The sequence below is a fragment of the Phragmites australis genome, chromosome 11, assembly GCF_958298935.1.
Source record: "Phragmites australis chromosome 11, lpPhrAust1.1, whole genome shotgun sequence".
NCBI lineage: Eukaryota > Viridiplantae > Streptophyta > Magnoliopsida > Poales > Poaceae > Phragmites > Phragmites australis.
The window spans coordinates 27,207,147-27,232,478 of record NC_084931.1 but is presented as its reverse complement, the minus strand read 5'-3'; the positions used below and the strand labels follow the sequence as shown (position 1 = coordinate 27,232,478).

The window sequence follows — 25,332 nt, the reverse complement described above, 5'->3', positions numbered from 1 at the left end:
CTCTCTGGACAATAGAGACAACCTGGGCTTAACAGATACATGAACAGCCCTGGGTGGCATATATCAGCAGCATACCACTAGCAAATATGCCAATATGAAGGATCAGGAACATATATGAATCATATAAATAACTAATCTGTGGCACACAGTAGAGCGCCAAAGGGAGCGACAACCTAGATTACCAAGACCAGACCAGACCAGGCCGACGATGGGAGGGGCATCACATATCAGTACCCGCCAGGAATAATGACATCATGTCACTGCCAGAGCAATGCATGGGTGATCCAGACGAAGCACAGTGACCAGGCACCGGCAATACGGACGGCAAGAAACCAGCACTGGCTGCGGGGCAACAATAGGTGACCGGCGTCCACGGCAACACAACAGAGACACAGGCTAAACCTCACCAAAACGCATAAGCGGCACAACGGCAAGGCAAACTGGCCGGCACCAGAAGGGGCGCACGGGCACAAGGTACGCTGGCCAACCGGCACATCGGACAAACACACGAAGACAGGGGAACGTCGGCCAGACAGACGAACATGCAGGCGCTTCGACTGCAGCGGCATCATCGGCTGGCCGGCAAGCGGCACCACGATGAACGTGGCACCAGCGAACGACCGGCCCCAGTCACAAGAACAGAACGGCGACACCGCGGCAGGCCTCCAACATATCATTGGCCAACGCCGGTGACAACACACAGACAGGAACATGATGGCCGGGCTTCAAGCGTAAGCACCAGGCAATACTCAAGAGAGATAAACACGATAACAAGCAGACACGCTCGGTCGGGACCCGAGCTATGACGGCGCAGCACGACCGAGACCCAAGGCTACAACGGCGCGGCCAGAGCTCAAGGCTTCAACGGCGCGCAACCGGAGCGGGGCATCCACGGCGTTTGGCCGGAGCGCGGCATCAGAATCAGACTCCACACAAAGAGGAGAAAAAAGACGACAGGGCGGCCAGGCTCAGACGGCACGCAGCAGAGAAAACAGGGAGGCTGGGCTTCAACACGAGCACAGCGGCACACACCCAGGGGTAACATAGCGACAGAAACAGGCGATAGCACCGCGACGCGAAGGCCGGGGACAAGCGATGCACAACGGCGCGATGGCCGGACTCCACAGAGCAAGCAACAGGATAGCGGCGTAAACAAGTGATCCCCCGTCTTTACCACCCGACAGGGGGGGGGGGGTGACCAGAGGACGAGCTGGACTCGCGGCGAGGCAAGGAAGCATAGGGACTCCGTCATGCCCGCCCTCGGTATGCTCGGGGTGGAAGAAGCACAGGGGCAAGGGGATCGGGTCGGACTAGCCTGGGCGCAAAAATGATAAGAGAGAGGAGGTGAGATGGACTGACTGGCCCAGGGAGAGGAGCCGGGGGCAGCTCCATTGCGGGCCGAGGAAGCCTAGCAGGAGTTTTTTATATATTTTCTAACATAAATAATTAAATAAATAGACGTATGAGAAATAATTAAACAAATAGACTTATGATAAAAAGATTTAAAAAATAGTCATCTCCTTCTCATAAGACGATTAGGCACTTACTGCCCCGTGAGAATGGTAAGCTTCCACCTGTACCTATATGCCCCTTACCACTCTCTGGATGAGCGGGTAGTCTTTACCGTCTCTTAGCCTGTATGAATAGTACTTAGCAATTCTATCTCACCTTCTCTATTTAAAAAATTGGTTTTTTTAGCTCCAAAAATTATATAACTTTTTTTACGTGTTTCATAATTTATGTGCAACTCATTTTAATTGGATTCATCTAAAAAATCTATGTAAAATTTAAACTAAAATTCTCCAAAAAATACTACTTTTATAACTTCTAACAATTTTTAAGGCCTCAAATAAATTTCCAAAAATCTGAAAAAAATTCTCTAATATTTTTCTTATGTGATGTACTAATTTCTAAAATTATTTCTAGTCCTAGGTTATATGATGAAAAAGTGAGTTCCTTTGCAATGTTGTATTTATATGTATTTTTATCATTCATTTGATATTTTTCTTTTAATTTAATTTGAATTCAAACATATAAATAGAGCATTACAGGAACTCATTTTTCACCATATAACTTTAGGCTTGAAAATAATTTTAAAAATTAGCCCATCACATAAGAAGAATATTAGTGAATTTTCCAGATTTTTGGAAATTTATTTGAGGCCTTAAAAATTGTTACAAGTTATAAAAGTAACTTTTTTTAGAATTTTTATTTAAATTCTATATAAGCTTTTTTGGTGAATACAATTAAAATATGTTGCACATGGATTATGACACACGTAAAAAAAATATAATTTTTGGAGATCAGAAGACCATTACTTTAAATAGAGGAGAATTAGAGATATAAACAATACTCCTATCTAGTATTGTTTACACAGGGGCTTAACTTTCTCTAAAAAGAGACGGTAAGGGTCTAGTCGTCTAATCAGAAAATAGTAAAGGTCATTCACGTATGGGTGAAAGCTTACCGCTCTCTCAAGGGGCAGTAAGGGACTAGTCATTTTATGAGAGTATGGTAGATATTTATTCTTGTAAATCTTTTTATCATGCGTCTATTTATTTAATTATTTATGCTAAAATATAAAAATAAAAAGAATTCACCTAGCTAGCAGAGAAATTAAGGAAGTAGTCTCGGCCGGCCCAAGAGAGGAAAGAGAGAAGGAGGGAAGGTTGGGCCGGCCGGATGGTAGCACATGGGCTGACTTAAGATCCTTTTTTTTTTCTTTGCTTTCTCTTTTTTTCTTTTATATATATGTATATATATATATTATGTGTATGCGCCCACATATGTAAAAATACAATAATAATAAAGATGAAATGCACACTTACATCAAAATGCCGTCGTACATATGTAACATAGCTTCCTAATCGCTGATTATTTGCCAAAATTCATGGGCTGAACACCCGCGTAGACCCGCCCCTGATACAGACATTCCTGGTACAAAGGTACACCTGATAGCAACAAAAGAATCGCAAGGTGTTCTCCCAAGGCAAAAAAAAAAGGCCAAAGGAATTGCAAGTTAGAAAAAAAAACCCACCACAGTTCACATCAGAACAATACGTTATTCCATGAATTGATTGATAAAATGCAAACCCAACGACATGGATTTCATTACACACTGTAGGGAGGGAGAGGTTCTTTAACGGATCGAAATCCAGCGTACAATAGCTCCCAGCAATAGCAGTAGCTACGTCAACAGCAAGAGTGGTTGCTTCAAAGAATGGAAGCAAACACAAGTACAACCACAACAGTATCACAAGTGGCTTCTTCAAATTCTTCCTATAACAGCCAAGCGGGAAATAAATAATGTCAAACAATCAATGATCATGAATGTCTAGCATCCCTTATGAGCCGCAGCAAGCAGAACGGGCAGTTGCTGGTGCCTCAGAACCCTGGTCTGTCTTGTTAATCTTGATTGTCTTGTCCTACAGTTCAAGAACATATTGCTCAAAACACTGGACAGGATGGAATTAAAAGCATAACTAAGTGCAATTATCTGTACCTCTGGCTTTGAATCAGTCTCGGCAAGCCTCTGCTTAATGTCGCGTGCGATGGAGAAAAAGACTTGCTCCACGTTAAGGTTTGTCTTGGCACTCTGAAAGAGACAGCGCACTGTGAGATCAAAAAACAACTTTGTCACTGAAAAAATCACTCAATTCAGGCAAGCAACATACAGTTTCAAAAAATTTGATGCCGTATTCATCGGCAAGTGCTTGCCCTTTCGCAGTAGGTACAGCCTGAAGCAACAGGAACAGAAGGAAAAAGATCAACATTTAGCTAGTAATTATAAGGAAAATTAAGCATCTAACTATTGATTTTTAATAAATGATACAGTGTGAAATAGTCAAACATTATAGAATACTAGTACAATAAAAGGGAAAGATGAATTAATGGATGTGTACCCTTTTACTCTCGTCCATATCTGCCTTGTTGCCAACCAATATCTTGTTGACATTATCAGAGGCATGTTGCTCAATATTCCGAATCCAGTTTCGGATGTCTGTATGTTAGAACCAATTGTTGACAAATGGGTTAATACTTCAAAATGGAAGCATGAGGAAACAGGTGTATGATTAAGCGGAAGAGGTTACTGTTAAAAGATGACTCGTCGGTCACGTCATAAACAAGAAGGATGCCCATAGCTCCTCGGTAGTATGCTGAAATAAAATAAAGTTTACTGGATCAGATGGTTTATGATATAGCTTCAAGGAAATAGTTAACCGGAAATGAAATAAGCAATATACCAGTGGTAATAGTCCGGAAGCGTTCTTGGCCCGCTGTGTCCCAAATCTGTAGCTTGATACGCTTGCCATCCAATTCTATTGTTCTTATCTTAAAGTCAATACTACACAAAACAAGTACTGAAATAAGTGTGGAGTACAACATAACAAAGGCCCCAATTCCCATTTGGTGTAGGAACACAAGACGAGCAATTAAACAATCTTCACAACACCAAAGAGACTTACCCAATTGTGGTGATGAAGCTTGTAGTGAAGGAACCATCAGAGAACCGCAAGAGGAGGCAACTCTTGCCAACACCTAGACATGGAAAAGGAGTAAGAAGAGCGATTATCAGGAAATTTACACAACAGAAAACTTGACCGTTGATCATGCCACTAGCTACACATTAACTTTCAAGTCAAAAGCATAACCTTGTAATGATAACTGTCCAAAACTACACTTTACAATATAGCTACTAGAGCAAGACTCAGCATTCAGCATAATGCCAAGGCTATGCCAGGAACTGATATATTTCAATCAAATAATAGAAATGCTCAAAACCAATGGATAGAAGAAATGGAATACAAAATGGATAGCCATCACAACTGTGTACCAAGAACCACTTAATTGATCCCATCAGTAAGACTGGATCAGGGAAAGAGTGAAAGATGGGCAAAATGGATCAGAGAGATAACACAAAAAATGCCCCGAGTTCAGTTAACGCATATTTCCTGGCTAAGTCTTAATTAAATTTACATAGAGGCATTATCCAACTGAGGAACATCCAGTTAATTGTTGTGCCGATATATTAGTTTCATTGCTCCAACTGACATCCAGCAGCTGCTATTTCACAAATCGATCCCCTCTCTCTATAGACTCACAACAACACGTTCCATAAATTTCATGGTTTTATGGTATGCACTAACAAGTAAAAAAAAAACACTATAGAAGATGGAACAGCACATGACACCACAAATAAATAGTTTTACATCATCAGAAGAACCTAAAATGAGTGTATTTTGAAGTAACATTTTCTAGTCTCTTTGCTAAATGCAAAAATGGGTAAAAAGAAAGCATCGCTTAACCAGGAAGGATCAACTCAACATGTCAACCTTTGAACAAGTCTACCAACTTAATCTGCAGAGCAAGGAACTATGAAAGCACATTTCCACGGGTTAGACTATTTCCAATGCCCTTACTCCTTCAACTAAGGGCCTGTTTGTTTTTTGTTCTAATTATGGATTCTAGCCCTAAAAGCAAAAGCAAAAACAAAAGGTCACAATATAAAAAGCTGATTCTCACAATCCACTAGCCAAGTTGTACTACGAAATCTCACAATCCATATTTTGGTAGGAAGGAGCTTCCACTGATTCTACGGAATAGACTAGATTCTCACAATCTGAAGCTAAAACAAACAGGCCATAAATAATTTTCACAAGTGAGTGCTCATCCATGAAAGAAAAAAAAAAGTAACAACAAGCCATAATCCATCTCTTGGCTTCATCCTTCTCATCACTCTCCCAATTGTGCATCTGAAACTAATGCACGGAGGCAGCTAATACTAACATGCTCATAAATCACCCACGCACCCAACAGTGGTCCTTACGCATGCCGAACAGAAAGCACAAACTATTCAGGAACCAGCAAGCAACATTTCATCCAATCTCCACACCGAACGGAACATGGATCAATCACGCGAATACGAATACGAATACGACCACGGACAACGCGAGCAAGATCCATTTTGCCTACAAGCCCAAACCACCTCCGATCCCACGAACACATACACCCCTCAATCGAGACAGAGAGAGATCTAGCGGCACCCACCGCTGTCCCCGATGAGGAGCAACTTGATGAGGTAGTCGTAGTCGGCCCGGGCCCTCGCCGGAGGCGCTGCCATGCCTCTGTTCGCACCACCCTCCTCCTCCTCTTCCTACCCGGTGCGCAACCCCCCGAGTTGCAAAGAGACGGAAACAGAAACAAACAGCATGAGTAACCCGAGGGAATGGCGGCGACGGACGTCGGGGCGGGCATCGGTGGGCTCACCTGCGGGCCGCGTGCGTGGGGTGCGGGGATCGAGGAGCGGGCGGTGGCGGATCTGGGGAAGGGAAGAGGTGGGCACGAGACGAGGCGAGGAGACGGGGATTTTTTTTTTTTTGTTGGGTGGGTGGGGGGGTGTAAAACTAATCGCTGGTGGTTTGATTCGCCCGGTCGCACGAGCGATTGAGCATGTGATATGATGGGGTCGGGTCGGGTCAGGTCACTTGCATTGGAAGGCAGGGCTGGTTAGTTGCGCTGCTTTGCTTAACCCGAGGCGCTCTCGGCCACCGACCGGTAAGCTTAAGCCTGACACCGTATGCTATTGCTATCCAACGCTAATGAAGATGCCTTGCTACGGCTACACCATTCCAATTTTCAATCAAGGTCATTACATAGGTTAGGGATACTGGTATTATTATTATCTATAATTAATTGTTTGGTACTCTTACGTATGGTGCAAATGGGGGTGCAATGCGGTTGGATACCGGCCGATCGGACGGTCTCGAGGCGTGACCTATTTAAATAGTTAGTCCGATTCAGGAGAGCATATGAAATTGTAGATATACTGTTTATTTTAGTTATCTATTTATGTTATTTGATATTATCTATTCGTTGATTTTTCTTGTATATCTTATGATTTTTTTTCTTATCTTTTTAGTATGAATCTCAACGTAAATAAATGATTATGATAAACCATGTATGCATAAAGGCTAGAGGAAATTTCGTATTCAACTTTATCATACCTCTGAATAGTCTATGTAGTCCATGCAACGTGATAAAATACTTATATACACTTTTTAGGAAATACTTGTGTCGACAAGTTTAAAGGTCTATTTGTTTTGGTTTTAGATTGTAATTTTCAGTTTTTACGATTCGAAACTGAAATAAATAGATAGTTTTTTTATAACTTTTACAATCCGCGTGTTAGATTGTGAGAATCTAATAAGCTGATTTTACTCAGCTTTTTACATATTGTAAAAAGTTTATTTTACTGAACTGCCTATTAAAACTTTTTAAATCTACGATTTAAAAGTTTTATACAGCACAGTTTTTTATCATCTATAATCTACAAATTATTTTTCAAAATCTACAGTTAAAACAAACAGACCTAAAACAACTGCAAACCTTCAGTCTGGGAGCAATAGAACTTAAGCAGCCCTTCGGCTTTTGACCATTTGAGCTCAGGCATAGCCACTCGCCTCATTCACGAAAACTCTGCCGCCGCATCCAAGCAAGCCACATGGTCCGCAGACAAAGAATCATGAGAGCACTGCAACCTGTGCGCTAGCTTAACTATGAACCGGCGCTTGATCCTGCACTGCAATCGACCGGTTCCCGACAGTGCTGTTCGCCGAGAGGGTGAGGTGAGCTTCCGGAGACCTAGGCTGCGAAAGATCTGAAACCATATATACTTTCCCCGATAAACACGCGGATTTGATTAACTGTTTCGACTCAACGCCCTTTGTGTGGTCACACGCAGCCTCCATGCATGCCGCCCTCGCTTTAAAAACTTCGCTCGTCGGCGTCTTCTCGATGCAGTTACAGCACGCGAAAAGTAGCCTGAGAGGTGGCCATATGGGAAAGCAATGCCGGGGAAGGTTTCTTGATGCAATTTCAAGCGTACGTACCTTGAGGACTTTAAAGTTTAAAACTGTGTGCTGGTGAGGTTAGTTACTCACCAGGCATGAAATTACCAATCAATCGCAGCTACTTGTAGCATTTAGAAGCATTTAGAGTTAACCTCTGGTGTCCACACAAAACCAGCACTTTGAAATCATGATATGTCAAAGAAACTCCAGTGTAGCGCATCTAATTCCTTCTCTTTAGGTCTATAAAATGCAATAACAGAAACATCAGGCTCTCAAATAAAAGAAGTACTCAACCGCCAAATTGCCTAGATATAGGCATATAGCATACTTCAAGCTTAAGTCACCGAAGTTGGCAAAATGCATGCAAAAATGGCTACCAAAGCCCACTGATCTGTTTAAGGAAGCATTCCATTTATGCTTTCAGACGTCGTCCAGTTAGTTCGATATAATGGCCGGAAAGTTAGCTTATTGCTTGCGATCCAGTTAGTTTAGCTTTGCAACCATTTTTGGGAGGATAAGGTGGAGGTGAGCACTGGTGTGCGTGGTTGTCTCAAGGTGGAAGAAGAAGCTGTGGATTGATGATTCCTGAGCGCCTCGGCCAATTGGGCTATGAGAGGACAACGGATGATGGCTACATGGGCTTGTGCGCAAGAAATTGGCCCAACTAGCTAATGTACACTTTGAATTATAGTTAGGTTCCCATGCAATGCCCAACTGTAGCGTCTCTCGAGAGAATTCGTTTCCCAGCAACAGTAGAAAGAAATGATCCGAAAGCGATCTTTTAGATCCGGTGTCAATCTTGCTGGATCTCCTCCTCCGGCGGCCTCTTTGGCACCAGGGGTGGTGGGGATCCAGTAGATCGACGCCGGGTGAAGTATGCATAGTAGATAGTAGTTGTTAGAAGCTTTTAGGTTTGGTAGGGTTTCCCGATAGAGCCATCGATTGGTGTCACGCAGGGGTGCAATGAGTTTCGGTGGAGCAAGATGAACCAGGGGATGACGGGTCACGCTGCGATTTCGGCTCTCGGGGCCTAGCCTTCGTGATGGTCGTGTTGCGACTCCAACTCCCAGGGTCTGGCCTTCCCGGTGGCTGTGGAGTGGTGCGGATGTCCGTGCTCCGCTTCCCGGTGGCGGTGTGGGACGACTGCGGGAGGCAGGGACGGAGCTAGAAAAAAATCAAAGAGGGGGCCAATTAGGATGAATTAAGTATAAGAGGTGCCAAATAGAGAAATTTTATTATTATACATAAAAAGATTTGTGTTATATAAAGGAAATTATCAGCCATAGGGGGGCCATGGCTCCTGCTAGCCCCTCCCTGGCTCCGTCCCTGGCGGGAGGTGCTTGTGCTTCTTCCGACCAGCACTATTCTTGGTTGTGAGAGGGACGGCGGTGGCGGTGAAGATGGCTAAGGGGAAGCTGCCGGTGAGCGCCGTGGCCGTTGGGGGTCGGATTTGCGTTAGCTGTTGCTTAGTTGCCTGCCCTTGTGAAGGTTGTGCATCATTCTTGCTCGGGCACGATTTTGTGGTTTTTGTGTGTGTGATAGAGGTTGTTTTGGTCGGTTTTGCCAGAGCTCTGGTGTTGTAGTCGGTGTAGCTGGTGTGTTTGGTTTTCGGGTCATCGGCGTGGTGTCGGCGATCACGGGGGTTGGTGCTATAGGCTCGTCGAAGGTGAAGTTCACACCGACGGTTAAGCTAGTACTGTCGGTTCTCTTTTTGTTCAACAAGGTAACAGTCGATGGCCGTTGTGTGGAGCCTGTGCGTTCAACGTTCCTAAGGCCTGTCTCTGGCAGGCTATCTCCTGTGGTAAAAAAAAGTATATGCTTCCTCGTCGGTTGAGGGAACGGCTCCCGACATCATCTTTGGTGCATTTCATCCACCGATGGCGAGGCGTTATAATGTTTGGATTTCCTTGTAGAAAACTAGTGTCTATAACCGGTGGTTTCTATCGTTCATGTTATATCAATGAAAGCCATCTTGGTTCCTCTAAAAAAATGCAATGCCCAATTGTAAATACAAGGGATTGCCGTAGATTACTGACTGGTTTTTGGCTTTCCGCCTCCCCTTCGTCGCCATAGACACTAGCTGCTACACAGTGACGGACTGAGAATACTATACTTCGCGTATGCGACTGAGCAACGTGAGTTCTCACACCCCGTCCCTCCCACCTAGCATTGCTTCTTATTGCTCCCATCGGCCGCTGCACGCTACCTCCAAGGTTATGAGCTCCCCATCGCTCTAACCATCCTCCTCCTCGTGCTTGTCTCCTCTCATTCCCGGCTGCTCACCGCCACCTACGAGCTACTCATCGTCTTCCCCAGATCTGGGAAGATATTGTCCCCTTCCTGTTCCCGATTGCCTCCGTCGTGCTCGTCCTCACCTTCCCTTCTCCTTTCCTGTTACAAATTGTACCGTTGCTCATCTTGCTGGTCGACACTTCTGTCGTCTTCACGACCCGCTTCCTGGAATATTTGATGTTTTCTTTCTTGGAACAATTGCTCTAAATGGAACATTTGATTTTCGTTCTTGGAACATTTGATCTAATTGGATGGAACATTCGATTTTAGTTGTTGTAACATTTTACTTTTGGGGGTGGGAAATCTTCGGCGTTGGGGAAGGAGCTATTGAGCAGCAAGAAGGCCAAAGAGCTGGGACTTGGACGTGTTGTGCCGGCATGACCTGGCCCGGTCTCATCGTGCCTTGTGCCACATCGTGTCATGCTTAGTAGGTATGATCGGTCCATCGTGTCGTGTCGTGCCAGCACGAGTCAACTCCAGGAAGGCCTAAGCACAGACCATCTTGTTGTTGTGTTGATCACGGACACGGGATATGGCTTGACATGTTGCATCTCGAACACCGGCGGTGAATGTTGCTCTTGGGGACATTACAGAGTGAATGCCCACAATTCGACGAACATCCATTCTTCGCTTCGCTCGTAGTCATAGATGGTGACTTCTACCTTCCATTTCACATACCCAGTTTGCTGCTTCTTAACTCCTTGGTAGATTGGCTTCTTTGTATGTCAAAGTCCAGAAAATATTCCCTATAGCAGGCGAGGAAGGTATCTAACATGCAGACCATCACTCTCATAGACATCAGAAACATGATATATATTGCAAAAAATGGGATCATCAATCTCCTCTTAATTTGAAACACATTGAAGAACGAACGGTCGGCCTCCAGTTGACTTGCGAGTAGTGAGCAGTTGGCGAACTATCTATAAAGGAGAAGATATGATATAAGAGATAGCCTTAAAAGATAGAAAGAGATGAGAAAGGAACTAAGAAAAAGGATTCTATGGGCTAAAACGAACTAGAAAAGACCTTAAGAATGATCATTCTAGCTAGGCTTGCTATCCTACAGTCAGTATGGATCTGATACCACCTCTGTCACACCCGGTTTTAATGGACAAAACCAAGTACGGCTTATATGTGTCAAAAAAATTTAACACACATAAGAATATCATAGGTGAAGTAACAAAAACAATACTTTAACTTACAACTATTTAACTCTTACACAAAGGCTCCACCTAACAACTCTAATAATCAAACTATAGCTTCTAAACGATGGTAGCGGAACAAAAGCATCGGCGACCACAACAACTCCACAGGCACCAACTGGGGAACACACTCCTAGTTCTCCAGGTCATCGTCTTGAAAGTATTGAAAGTTTTCACTGAGCAACATATGTATTGGGGGAGATAGCAAGGGTGAATACATGGAGTACTCAGTAAGTGTGGGAAAAATAATGATATGCAAGCTTACAGCAAGAATATGCTAACAAAAGATTTATTTGTATACATACGAGTAAAGAAAATAGTAATGTAATTGAAAAACATTAAGCAATTATTAAGTGATTATACCCATATGACCCAAACAATTATTATCCGAGAACAACTACCTTTCAAACCATAACCAACACCAAACCATATATATAACCAACTAATCATGTGAGGATACAAACCTCCCATAATCGTGGGTACGACTGTTATAATAGTTTTACACTCTGCAGATGTTGTCTAACTTTTATCCACGAGTCGTGATATCCATATTGTCATATTTGCAAGACACTTAACACACGACAGTGGTGTGCCGTCAAGAGATCACTACGAAACATGGTCCATCAATTAGGTCCTGGTACCCCCAATGAATGTGAGCCAGGTGTCTAACTGATATACTAAGCCTTACTTATATTGGCCTCGTGTTTGAACAGTATTTCTTGGATTGTCGCTCTATGAATCAGTCCTTAATCAAGTTACACATGTTTCACTTATTTACACTTGGGCAAAGACTATCCAACCAAGTAATAACCGTCAAATGTTAAAGGATATCCAGAACCTATACAAAAGTTAACGGACATCCAGAACGTAGCAAATATTAAAGGACATCCAGAACCTATCATTATGCTTGGAACGTATCCACAAGCCCACCAACATTAACAAAACCATCTCTTTGTCTAAGTCCTAAGTTCCATGTTGCTATGTCATGTTTATCATCATAGTTGCATATGTTCATTAATCAGTTATATGACACTTCCTAATATCCCGACAGCATGGCTAAGTAATTTTTCCAAAAGACCCATATTAACTACCACTTAGGCTCAATGAATGCAAAGGAAGAATTAGGTAAATCCTAACATAGATGACTACCCATCAAGTTGATAGATATCGCAAGTAGTTTTATAAAACAAAAATATTTTTAAAAAACATAGGTTCAAGATGATCAAAGGATACTTGCCTTCTCCTTGCTATTGCTCAGTGAACTTTAGCTCTTGGTCTTGACGTTCTTTAAGATGATCTGGGGCATTGACGTCTAATCGCATAATTACCGGCAAAGCATATAAACAAGGCACATTAAGAACAGAGTGCAAAATAAAGGAATAACAAGACAAAATCTATCTAGAATGGCAGAGCTCGGAGAAACGAATCTAACGGCGTAAGAATCGCTTAAAATGGAGCTACAATAAAAAAAAGGTACGCTAAAAATAAGTTTAGGGTTAATTCTGAAAAAGAAAAGAACTTTAATTAAAACAAAAAGATTAAGGGTCTTTTTTAAAAATAGAGGGCCCTATTTGTAATTATAGAAAAGTTTAGGGGCCAAACTATAAAAAAGTAGGGGCTCTTTTGTAAAAACATTAAAGTTCAGTGGTGTATTTGCAAAATTACCAATTATTAGGATTATTTAGAATTGTTTTTACATTGGAAAACCTTATTTGCCGCGTTGACTGCTAACTGGGCTAACACGTAAGCAAAGAGGGTGATGTGGCAGCTGATGTGGCGGCTGACGTGGCACAAAAGGCTTATTGCGATTATGTGTGCCACGTGGTGACTTTCTACTGGCTGGCGAAGGGGTATGTAGGGTCCTAATCTTGGCCGCACGTGATAGATCTAACGGCTCAGGGAGAATGGGGCGACCGGAGAGAGGGAGCACGGTGGCACCAAGGGGAAGACGGCGGTGGACTCACCGGAAACTCGCCGAAATCGGGTTCTGGCTCGTCGGTGACGGCATAGATGAAGATGCTCACGGGGAGTCGATTTTGGGGCTTACCGAGGGCAGAGTGGCACCGGAAGGGGCTCGGGGACGATGTAGACGGCAAAGGAGATCAGGGGCACGACGGGAGGTGGCTCCAGCGACCGTGGAGGCAAGGTGAGGGCTACTCGATCTTCAACTGGTGGCATCGAGGCTCGGAGATGGCTCGACAGAGGCAAGGTAGCATGGGAACGGCTCAACTGCGGGGCTAGATGACGGGCGGCAGCAATGGCGGCGAGAGCTCAAACTCGGTGAGAAGGGCTCGAGATCTCGGCGGGTTTGGGTTAGAGATTGAACGAGGAGGGGGCGTGGGTATATATGGGCGGGCTCGGGGCTCTCAGGGCGGTCCGAGACTCTAGAGGCGGTGGTGGTCTCGAGTCCCACTCTGACTCGACGGCGAAGGCGGTGTCCGAGTCAAAGAAGACGGGCGCGGGAGTGGGGTGAAAATGGGTTTCGACCGAGGCGTGTCCTGGTGTGAGGTGGCAACAGCTCGGGATGGCACGAGGCACGGCGCAGGTGGCTAGGTCAGAGGCGCGGGGAGCGGCCTAGGCCGGAAGGGAGGGGAGGAGCGGGAGGGAGAGAGGAGGAGGTCGGGCTGGCTCGGGCTGAGCAGGCTGAGGGGAGAGGTGAGCGGGCCGGGGAAAAAGATGAAAAAGGCTAGGCTAGGTTAGAGGAAAGAGTTTGGGTTGGCTTTAGGATTTTTGTTTCCTTTCCTATTATTTATTCCAAGCTATTGCTATTTCTATTCTAAAGCAAACACTAAACAAACAAAGCCAAACAAAAACCCTAAATGCCTAACTCCAGTATGAATGCATTTAAACAAAATATATCCTAAGTCAAAAATAGATTTGGTTTTAGAAAATAGGTTTTATCCTATTCTATTTGTTTAAACCCTAATTAATTCTAGAAAAAATTTAAAAAATTAAGATATTTAAAAATCAGGATGTTACATATATCATTGGATGGCTCCGCCCAATATGTGGCCGGCCATATATATCATTGAAAGTACCATTACAATATTTTTTTGCAAGTGAGTCTGTTGTCAGTTTGAAACCAGTACTTGACATAGAAGGAAGTTGTGTTCTACGTGGCAGCCGACAAGTCGAAAGAGCAACTACTGAAATGCAAGCAGCTGATCTAAGAGATCATCCTTAACTAAGCTCCTTGTTCTACTTTGACCCTAAAGATTAGGCAGATATCACAAAGTGGAACGCGAAGCCAGGCACATATCATCTCTCACCTGTGTCAGTCCGGTATATTTTATTATGTGACCGTTACATGAATGGATGCATGTGGCCGGTGAATAAAAAAATGTGTGGCTTGTGCATCTGCAACTATGTGTGTTGCATGTGAGAGAGAGTGAGACGCATTAGATAGGCAGTGAGGCACGCATGCAGTGGAAGGGAAATTTACACAATCCCATGCTAGTAGAAGTCGGAAGTTTTCATAGTATTACGGATCATGACGTTTTAGCCTGGCGTGTCACGGTTCTAGCCTTAGCAGTCCAATCCGTCGTGTTGTGTATGTTGACTCGACACGATTGTAAATGGATCATGCTGTGCTTGGACCATGCTCACAGTATGAGACCACGTGATGTCCCATTAGGTTCGGCCCATTTGGCCAGGTCTAATTATTGCTCTTCCTTTTCCCTTCATCGTTGTCACCTGCTGCTACGAACCTTAGACCAATATCGTTCCGCATCGCGCATCCTAAATCAGAGCTAGGGCACAATCCCCATGGAAGTCCAATCAAATAAGCCCCTCTGTACCTAGTTGGGTGGTTATGGACCATCGCATCTACCGTAAGGACATCGACTCCTTCCGCGACGACAAGATGACCTTCGCGAAGGCCCCCACCAGCAATAGCGAAATCGTGCTCCTCCTCCATTCTCAGCTCGCTGCCAGGTACATCCTGCCTCTACGTTCACTGCCCGGAGGGGCGCGATTGTCCTGCTTCGACACTGTCGTGGCGGCCCACGGCAACGCCGTCCTCTTCCACATGGAGGGTGACTTCAAGGAGCTCCCCTCGACGCGCTACGTAATTGATTACTCATCTACTGGGCCTACCCCTCTGGTCCCAAGCTCCCGCAGCTCCCACGCTGCTACTCAACGGTAAAGGAGATCACGGCATCAGAGGAGGGCTCATGGAGGAGCCGTCTGCGTATGGTGAACTGTAGAGGCACCAGCCTCTTGCTCACTGGTGATTTAGGAGAATTCGTGGTGGTGGACCTCCGTCTTAATCTGGCCAAGCTCAATGACGACGAGGATGCGCCTCTCGAAGGTGAGCTCTTCAGGCTCTACTCGGACGGGGCAACCACTGCTGGTAAGTGGGAAGTTAAGCACACGAGTGTCCAAGATGGCAAGGCTACGTTCCGTGACATTCACGTCTAGTGGGAATCTCACACGGTTGTCCCTTACGCCAACTACCTATGCTGGGTCGATTACTCCAGAGGTGTAGCTAAAGAACATGTAGCTAAAGAACATCTACAATTCAATGTGTAGGGTAAACAACCAAGTTAAGCATTAAAGAGTAAATGATATTATCAGTTTGCCACCCTTTACATGCCACATCCCAAGTTCATAAACATGTTGCCAATAAGGATCCAAACAGATATTTGAAACACTTTACGTTAAGCAACATCATTTTATATCTCATGTGATAACACACCGTGTTTTTCCTAAAGTGCTTCACACCCTATAACCCAAGTTCATGAACATGGCGACAACATGGACCTGAACAGATATTAGTTGCACTTATGTTCAGCAACAACATTGTGTACCTCGCTAGATGATAAGTCATATATGTCTTGCAGATTATGTTCACAAGCATACTACCAATAAAGAATGAATGACAGTTTTATAGCACTTCGTGTTGAGCAGGAGCACTTTGTATCTCACTTGATGAGATACCGAGTTTATTGTACAGAGCTTCTATCTACAAAACTTCATCAGGTACATCGTTCAAAGGCCGGCTGAAAATGTCTACAATGCAGATAATTTAATCAACCACACAAACTCTAAGACTCAACAGAGAATGCAATTCCAGCAATATAATAGAGATTATTGCTAGACTCTAAGATATTAAAAAAAATACTAAAAACAATATATTAGTATTAACAACTAAGATGCCCTTGCATGTTTGCTCGGCATAACTGAAAGTTGGGATGTCTGCTCCAACGGCTCATTTTTTTTCTCCTCAAATATTATTGGTATGGAGCTTTGCCATCCTTCGCTATTGCCACCACATCGTTTATCCAATCTTCTACAAGTCCATGAGAGGTGCTAGCGCCTCCTTACAGTTCCAGTATGGACGACACTGAACTTTTAACTTTGTATTGAACATGAATAGACGAGACCATGCAATTTTTAGCACTAAGTAACCAAGAGCTAGTGTTACTTCATAAACAACTAAAAAAATACACAAGATACAGAGTTTAGCGGACTCACATTTCGTCAATGTCTATGCCACAAGAACATCAAGAGTTTAGGGGGCTCGCATTTCTTCAATTCCCTAAGTCCGCAAAACAATAGTTGTGAGAGAAAAATGAGACTGCTTTTTATATATTTTTTATATTTGTTATCTTAATAGAAATGAACAATTCAAAAAAAATGGAGAGGTGCACCAACAAAGGTATTATGGCCTTGGTTTACTAATGAAATTCAACATGCTCTGCGATGTTAGGGTCAATTCAACAATAAAGATAACACCACATATTGGTTAATATAATGAATAATTTTCAGATGCAGACATGAAGTGATGAATTGTTGTGGCTATAGAGCATTAAAGTAACTTTCAACTTAAGTACAAGTATTTGTTCACACTTAATGCTAACCTTATTTGCAAAATGTTGTGGCATCCACGATGCCCACAAGACCAGCTTGTATTTCAGAAAGTTCCTTATGAAGGTCAAACAAAGCCATAATATCAGGATCTGAATCCTCTGGTTTTATAGTAGGCTGGATTCTTGGCACAATAATCCTCTGGTGCCGGTACCCGGATAGTAATGCCGTCTATTTTTGAGAGGTAAGACAGGCTCCTCCACCAAAATACATGTCATCCATGGCTTCAGCTTGTCAATTGGAACAGATATTTTAATTAGAACAATGCACCATACAATGATTTCAACCTATTTTCATAACCTTACGCTAGATATGTTTCCTTGCACAAAAAAGCAACTAATATACAAAGAATTCTGGATAGTCCCACACTCCCACTATTTTAAATTACTTACTGCATATCAACGGGAGTATCCATCATTTTGGACACCAAGTATTATGTGTGAAATGGGTGTCTTATTGCTTGTTACTTTAGCCACTCATTTCAGAGTGCAGGATTGTACACTCCAGCGAATATCAGAAAATGAGAGGAATAAATAACACACATTGATAGATGGCAGCTCAAGGTGTGAAACGGTCCAAAAACTAAAGATATAGGACTAAACAAAAACAAATGAATAAATCACTTGATACAACACCTACCACAGGAACCTCCTGCAAAGCAAAATTGATCATAGGCCTTGCCATGAACATTAAAATTAACAATTGTAATTGTGAATCGTATCACCCAACCTTAGCATCATATGAACAATGTTACAGTAAAGATCAACAGTACATCAAGTAAGTGAAATCCAGAGCGAAAAAACACAAATCGTTAATCAGACTTCACACAACCTAATTAGCAAGCGATTATGTGACTTTCATGCTGCTACAACTAGTTATATGAGTTGAATTGCATCACATTGAAGTCAATACCAATGCTGATTCTAAAATAGTAAGAATTAGAGCAAAATTCTCACCTGGTCATAACCTCCATCCAGGTACTTTAAACTAGGAATCGGTGTGAACGCATTCTCCCTGTACCCCTCCACCTTGGTGACGGGATAGTGGAACAGGTCAAGCGACTGAACCCTCATGTCGGCGAGGCGGCGAGCGGCGAGCTTGTTGACCTCGGCGAATAAGTTGTTACCCAGATCAAGGAGATGGAGAGTGGCGTCGCAGGACTTCGCGACGGTGTCGAGGGTGGCAGCGCCCAAGACGAGGTTGTCAGGGAGGTAGAGGTTGTAGAGGACCGGTAGTCGAGGCAGTCCATCAAACGAGGAGAGCCAGGTGTTGCTGATGGAGAGCTCCTCGAGGGAAGAGATGAAGGGCTTGAGGAGCTTCGACGAGGGGAGGCGGCTCATGGAGGACTTGATGGCCCCGATGAGGATTAGTGTTTTGGGTATGGAGGAGTCGGTACTCTTGGCTGTGATCACCGCGATGGTGCGATTCCAGTCGTCGGTGTCTTCCCCGATGCCGTCCATTGCTGTTGCGGCGGTTGGAGGTACAACCCTAACCCTTTGAAAGTACGGCGTGCGGGAGTGGATAGGAAGCCAAAAAGGTGTGCTGTGTGCAACACCTGGGCAAGCGATCGCAAGAACTTTGCCTCCAGCTGGCTTAGCAATGAGTGGGAGACGGGTGGACCTAGAATTCGGCTTGTAAGCGTGATGTGTGCGATCTTGGACCCTGTAAAGGGTGTAACCATCTTTCTTCTTTTGTTGAGACCGGTGTAACCATCTTGAGAGGCAAGATAGAAATGAAACCAGCATTCCCCTCTCTATCTCTCTGCTTCTTCCCATGCTCTTCTATCTTATTCCCCAATACTTGAATTCTTTCCCCCAAAAGCATATCTGAAGAACGAGATAAAAGGCAGACCTTTTAAAAAAACACGATACCGAGAAACTCCATAAGCCTTCCAGTTAGTTTGCTACGATGGGCGATTTTTTTTCTTCTTATTGCTATGTAGCATTGCAGGCTTGCAGCTAGACATATTTTCTGTTGCGACAAAGAGCCCTCCTAATTTGCAGTGAGCAACAAACAATTTCGATTTTTTTTTTTTGTTTAGACTTATGGTAAGCTCTAGAGTCTATACCATATATACAGTTAAATAGTACGGCACTTGTTTCACTACATACATTACTGGAAGGTGATGCACATCACTCGGACCGCGTTGAAATTGTCACTGGGAATCTGCAGTGTGATACACATAATCTTGGAAAATCAAATTGAACAGCTAACGCTTTCTTCGCTTATACGTTGTATTTTTCAAAAAAAAAATGGCAAATTAAACTACTACTAGCACAGGAAAAATCTTCGATTCTTCAGACAACAATGAATCTTGGCTCCATGTCGGCACGCATAGATGTCCAAATAGACGGTCCGATCTGGTATGCCACAGGTTTATCGAGGTATGATTTGTTTAGGTTCGTTAGTTAAATGGGTCGTGCCGTGTCGGCTCATGTATCGCGACTTTAATCCAGGCACGACTCATTTAAAATCGGGTCATGCCGTACCGGCCCGCGGCGCGGTAGGCCCGATGATTTTTTTTATTCATCAGTCCGCGAAAAATTAGAAAAAATCATAAAAACTTATTTTCGTTTGGAATCGAATACCTGACCTTCTATTTTAAAGTCAAACACACTACTATTACACCATATATCTTATATAATATTAGATCTAAATAAATTATATAAAATACTACAAAAATATGAACAGTTAAACGGATCGTGCCATACCAGCACGTCGCGCCGTGGCTCTGGTCCAGACACAGCCCAAATCGTCATACCGAGCCGTGCCTAGGACGATCCAGAATAGTTGTGCCTCATACCGACCCATTTAATCCGGTCCACTTGACCATTTTATCGGCATGTAAGCAGAATTTTTTAAAACCTTTTTTAGTGTAGCGTTACTTTTGCCAGAATCTGCTTCGATACACCGTCAACAAGTTTCCGTACACGAGGTTCTCAGTTGTGAGGTCGGCGAAGTCGAGCACAGAGACATTGTAACGGCCCCAGGTGTCCATCACGTAGTCGTCATTGACCGCCTCGTACCGTACGAGCTCACGACGTGCATGCAGTTCCTCGACGCAAAGGCACGGAGGTGGTCTACAAATATGGCCCGGTCTCCAGTCACAGCCGGTCGCGCGGTATCCGGTACACGAACCAGCGGTGTTGTCGACATCAACTATTATGTCTGAATAACTGTTATTATAGAGTTGAATTATAATGAGGCATTTAAGGTCATCTTATTAAGTGTGATTGGTATAATGTCCATCCAGTATGAAGCAAAATGAGTTTGGGTTTACTTTATCAAATTTCACTCGATTGATACACACCGGTGATAAGTTCATGGATGATCTGTTTGTTTTCTCGTCTCAAGTTGAATAAGTGTTCAATGTGCAAGATGGAAAAAATGATGATTTATGTATTCCTGTCAGGGTGAAAGCTAGAGATTTGTTTGATATGGGAAGTGCAGAAGATAAAGCTGTAGAAAATGATATGTAGATTATCTTGCATGTACATTTCTTTGTATTCATGAACATCTTTATGGACATTAAAAAAGCTATTTGTATTTTTTTATACTTTATCATGCATACATCTTTGTTTCGTGTATGTCTTTTTTATTTCTATATATTTTAACATTATTTATTTTTTATCAACTTCTACCAAGAGATAGTTATTAAAACTAATGGTCAAACGTGATTATTGGAGACCGTATCGATATATTAAACGAGAACGTAGATAGTAGCATATTATTGTATCTCCTCGACCCAATGGCATTTCCAGGTGTGGTCTGACAACAGAAACAGAGGTAGGAGTACCACATAGGTGCCCTTAGATTTATTTGTTTTAATCTGATACGTGCGCTAAGTTGGCAATACTGCCTCTTAGTCTTCACCAGAGATTGGAGACGAAGAAGATAAAACTTGTTCATTTTGCTGTGAAGCTGAAACTGTACACCTCTCTTTTTTGAATGTCCAGTTAGTATATGTGGTCAATAGTCCCTGATATGGTAGAGGTCCAAATTGAAGGTAATGAACAGATAGCAGGGAAATGGTTAAGTCAAAAGAGATATTGCGTTGTGAAGATGATTAGTTCTGCAGCTCTTTGGTGTGTATGGAAGCTAAGAAATGAACTTTGTTTCCAGAGATTGGTGTGGTCAGGAATGGAGCAGGTATGAAGCATACTGGTGCTGATGTTGAAAAGATGGAAGATGTTGTGCCCAGAAAAACTGAAGGGGGATCTGGATCGGTTTGTGAAGAATCTGGTGCAGTTTTCCAAGCAACCGCTAATATTGCAACGAACAAGTGCAGACGAGAAAGAGAGTCAAGATGGAAGCTGGGATTTGCTGAAGATGGAGGATCTGGGAATGCAATGAAGCAACCGGCGCCGGTATTACCGAGATAAGATGCTGGTGGTGCATCCTGGGAGATATGTGAAGTTAGCACAGAGCCAATGGAGGAGTTGAGGTCAAACATATCAAGCTGGGAGTGCGCATGGTTAATGAAGCGATGCAGGACTGAAGAATCAGGAGCATGGCAGAACCACGGTTCCGGTGGTAACTAAAAATTCTCGGTTACCGAGCTCCGACGGTAACTGAAAATTCGCAGTTACCGTGGTAACCGGTCAAAAATTCAAAAAAAATCAGATAAAATTCATTTGACAAAATTTGAAATTTGAAAAAAAAAATCGTGATTTTAGCCGTTCGGTAACCGGTCAGTTTGGACCGGTTACTGAGCGGTTTTTGCGATTTATCGAGCGATTTTCTCAAATTTTTCGCATTATCGGTAACCGCTCGGTTTTCTCGATTTATCGAGCGGTTTTCTCGATTTTCAGTTAAGTTCAAAAAAAAACCCAAAAATTATCTCAATCTTGTAAAATCAATAACTAATTCATCTGAGCTTCAAATCAAGTGAAACAAATTTTGTTAGTTTCTTGTAACATGATAAAAGTATTTATACTCATAAAAAAGTTCAAAATTTTCTATGAGAAATTGTATTTGTTAAACCAAGTTAAATACATAGTTTACTCTTTGCTAATCCAAAAATCATGAAACTAATTTTATTAGTCTTCTTACATAATCCTATGTCTTTTAAAAATACATGAACTCATGAATTAGTTATTGTAACATGCATGATTATGTAAATATATTGCGACTAGATTAATTTCATAACTGACCCATCACACCTCAAAAATCAGTGAAACTACTTTTATTAGTTTATTTATACTATGATTTACGTAGAAAAAATAATAGTAAACATGAAAAAGTTAATTACAATGCTGTTTCTTAACATATTCACTTTATGCTTGTGAACTTTATAAAAATCATAGATAAATTAATAAAATTCTAAATAAAGCGAAATCAATTTTAAAGATCCTCTTAAGATACGTTTTATAGAAGAAAAATATGTGTTTGCATGTTAAACTTTTCCTTAATATGAGTTAATAACTGAGCCACACATTTCAATTTTTTTCAAACTTTCTCCCTATAGAATATGATGCAAACAACATTATTTAAAAAAAAATTCATAGAAGGTCTTATAATTATGTCTAATTTTTTTAAAGATTTTTTTTGAATTTTTTTATTTTTTATTTTTTTCGAATTTTTTGAATTCAAATTCGGTTACCGTTCGGTTTCTGAAACCGAACAGGATCAAGAAGGTCAGTTATCACGATTTTTGCTCCGTTACCGTCGGTTTTTTAACCCGGACAGGACACAGAGGTGATGGAGAAAGAACAGGAAGCTGAAAATGTAGTAGGATAGTATCTCGATGGATGGTCGGAATATGTTTCAGATTCTAGGTAGTTTTTAGTGCGTTTCTCATTCTGCAAACGAGTTCACATCATGCTGTGGGCATTTGGGCTGTAAACAAACTGGTGACCTTTTTCTAGTCCGTTCATAATGAACGACTGGATCCAAGGCTCTTAAACTCGAAAAAAAAAACTGGAGAGGGAGGTTAACGCCCTGTCGCTACGTGACAATGTGCGGTCATTTACTTGAAACATTTGAAAACTTGATTCCAGTCACCATTATTTATCTTATAAACCATGGTTAGTGCTTGCTCTAGAAACAACTTATGCTGTTTCTTGAAAATCATGCATGGTACTCCTTGTAACCTCTTTAAAGTTTGGCTAGAACACATGTCACACTTCTCAAACATGGACACCATCACACTTCTCAAACATGCAATCCCGTCAGAACCCGGAGTACACCTTTCTCTCGCAGTGTCAAGAAAAGGGGGGAGGGGACAAGCAGCCTTTTTTAAGCAACTACGCTACTGTATTTTGACATTGCACAAAACTAAAGCTAGCAGCCAAGTATTTTGACAGTCACTAGCCAATTCTGTGTACTGAGTGACGACCAGACGGCTAACGCATCTGAATCTGTGGTGTTAAAAACACCAAAATAGCACTTGAAGGAATCACAGACGCGTAATAGCATGGTAGGCAACATCAGATTAGTAACCACAATGCCTAATTATATGCTGGCAGAAGTATGTGTAATGATATGTTGACAAAATCATTCCAGGATTGAAATTCATAAAGTATTAGCAAAGCCGCATACCCTGATCTATTGACAAAAACATTCCAAATCTGCAATTAATGGCCAACAGAGTATGCATTTCAACATCGCGATACAGATCAACATGAATAGAAATAGTATTGCAAAACCCTAATACACACACACACACACACACGTTTTACTGGATCTTTTGGTGGTTCTCTGCAATATCGTGTCAAAAAGTTTCTTAATCAATTTTACGGCAACGTGTCTTTATATGACTATTAACAATTAATACAGATTTTAAGCTGAAAAGGATTTACTGAAACGCCATTTGGCTAAATCCTGTTTTTTTTTTATTCTACTATTCATTTGGGCTTTGACAAAAAGAGGTAGATAAGGTTTCTCATAGAACATATAATTGTGAGTTTTGGGGGATAGGTTTTTGCGTTACACTGGTTCTATCATAATCCGACCACACAAGGTTTTTACTGTCAGCATATAAAACTAGTTTACAGGAATCCAGCTTTTGGTTTATATACTCAAGATCCAACCTATCTCCATCTATGACAAAACAATTACCAATTTAAATTCCAATAGGAACACCTATGAATATATATTGACACAAGATCATGCAGCTAAAGAATAACATCTGCAATCCAATATGGAAATTATTGATGACAGAAATAAACAATTAAGTTAAGCATCTAGAAATTATGAAACCATCTAAGTCAGCCAAATTAAATTATCAATTTGTAGAAAGATTTTTTTCCAGAAACGCAGTGACATGATATTTATCAAGCAACCATGTAGCTCCAGCAACTAAATTACAACCAAACTACCGCAATATTTAAGGGCAGCACATTTTACCAAAGTCAAAAATTAGGAAGAAGAGATACCATACAAAACCAAACAAAACAAAAATGGCCATACATCACATATAGCATTATCACAGCTAACTAAACATGTAAGCAAGTATGGAAGTACCCAAAGTTGCATGCCGATGCACTACCAATAGAAGTGCACTAGAAATCCTCAATACAATAAAACAAGTACTGAGCTGAAAATCCTAATATTTTTAATCCTGCACGTACAAACGCAGCTTCTTGATGTGTTTATTCCCATAACTGTAACTCATTCTACGAGACTGTTACATACTGGAAAATGCAGACACCACATGTGGCACGAAAACTAAATATAATTCTATTTTGAACTCATTATATGCCTCTGCAACAAATTTCACTATTTCTCAAGTAGCAATTCGTGAATATGTTGCCATAATCTACAAAAAGCAATCACACTTCAAAACAGGAAGATCTACAGCAGTATGATATCCAGCTAACATACGTCACAGTTATAATTTTGCAAGAACTACGCTGGATGTCATACAGCTGTACTGAAGGGCAGACCTATTGAACAACATGTCGACTGTAGGATCATTGATCGACTAACAGAAATGGCAACGAAAGGTACCCCCCCCCCCCCCATTCAATTGACGTTAACACCACGTAATGTTTTGCAACCATCACTTAAATTGACATAGCAAAACCTCTCCGTAGCCTACAATTTAGGGTACAAAACTACACCTTTCTTAGGTTAAACTTTAACAAGAACAGGCGAGAAGCAGCAATCCCCCAAACAAG

At 42.2% G+C, this 25,332-nt stretch overlaps 2 protein-coding genes across 2 annotated transcripts; both read right to left on the bottom strand.

The window, feature by feature from the left end:
* Positions 1-3,042: 3,042 nt before the first annotated feature.
* Positions 3,043-6,428, bottom strand: LOC133885145 (ras-related protein RABE1c). The gene is made up of 9 exons (XM_062324800.1): positions 6,268-6,428; positions 6,049-6,154; positions 4,467-4,539; positions 4,245-4,345; positions 4,092-4,157; positions 3,903-4,000; positions 3,675-3,737; positions 3,503-3,595; positions 3,043-3,425 (listed from the first exon to the last, which is right to left on the bottom strand). The coding sequence occupies exons 2-9, from the start codon at positions 6,119-6,121 to the stop codon at positions 3,345-3,347; spliced, it is 648 nt and encodes a 215-aa protein (XP_062180784.1). The 5' UTR covers positions 6,122-6,154; positions 6,268-6,428; the 3' UTR covers positions 3,043-3,344.
* A 10,396-nt stretch (positions 6,429-16,824) lies between these two features.
* Positions 16,825-18,746, bottom strand: LOC133884770 (acidic leucine-rich nuclear phosphoprotein 32-related protein 2-like). The gene is made up of 3 exons (XM_062324321.1): positions 18,169-18,746; positions 17,206-17,436; positions 16,825-16,883 (listed from the first exon to the last, which is right to left on the bottom strand). Exons 1-2 carry the CDS (start codon positions 18,670-18,672, stop codon positions 17,320-17,322), a joined length of 621 nt encoding a protein of 206 aa, XP_062180305.1. The 5' UTR covers positions 18,673-18,746; the 3' UTR covers positions 16,825-16,883; positions 17,206-17,319.
* Between the last annotated feature and the right edge of the window lie 6,586 nt (positions 18,747-25,332).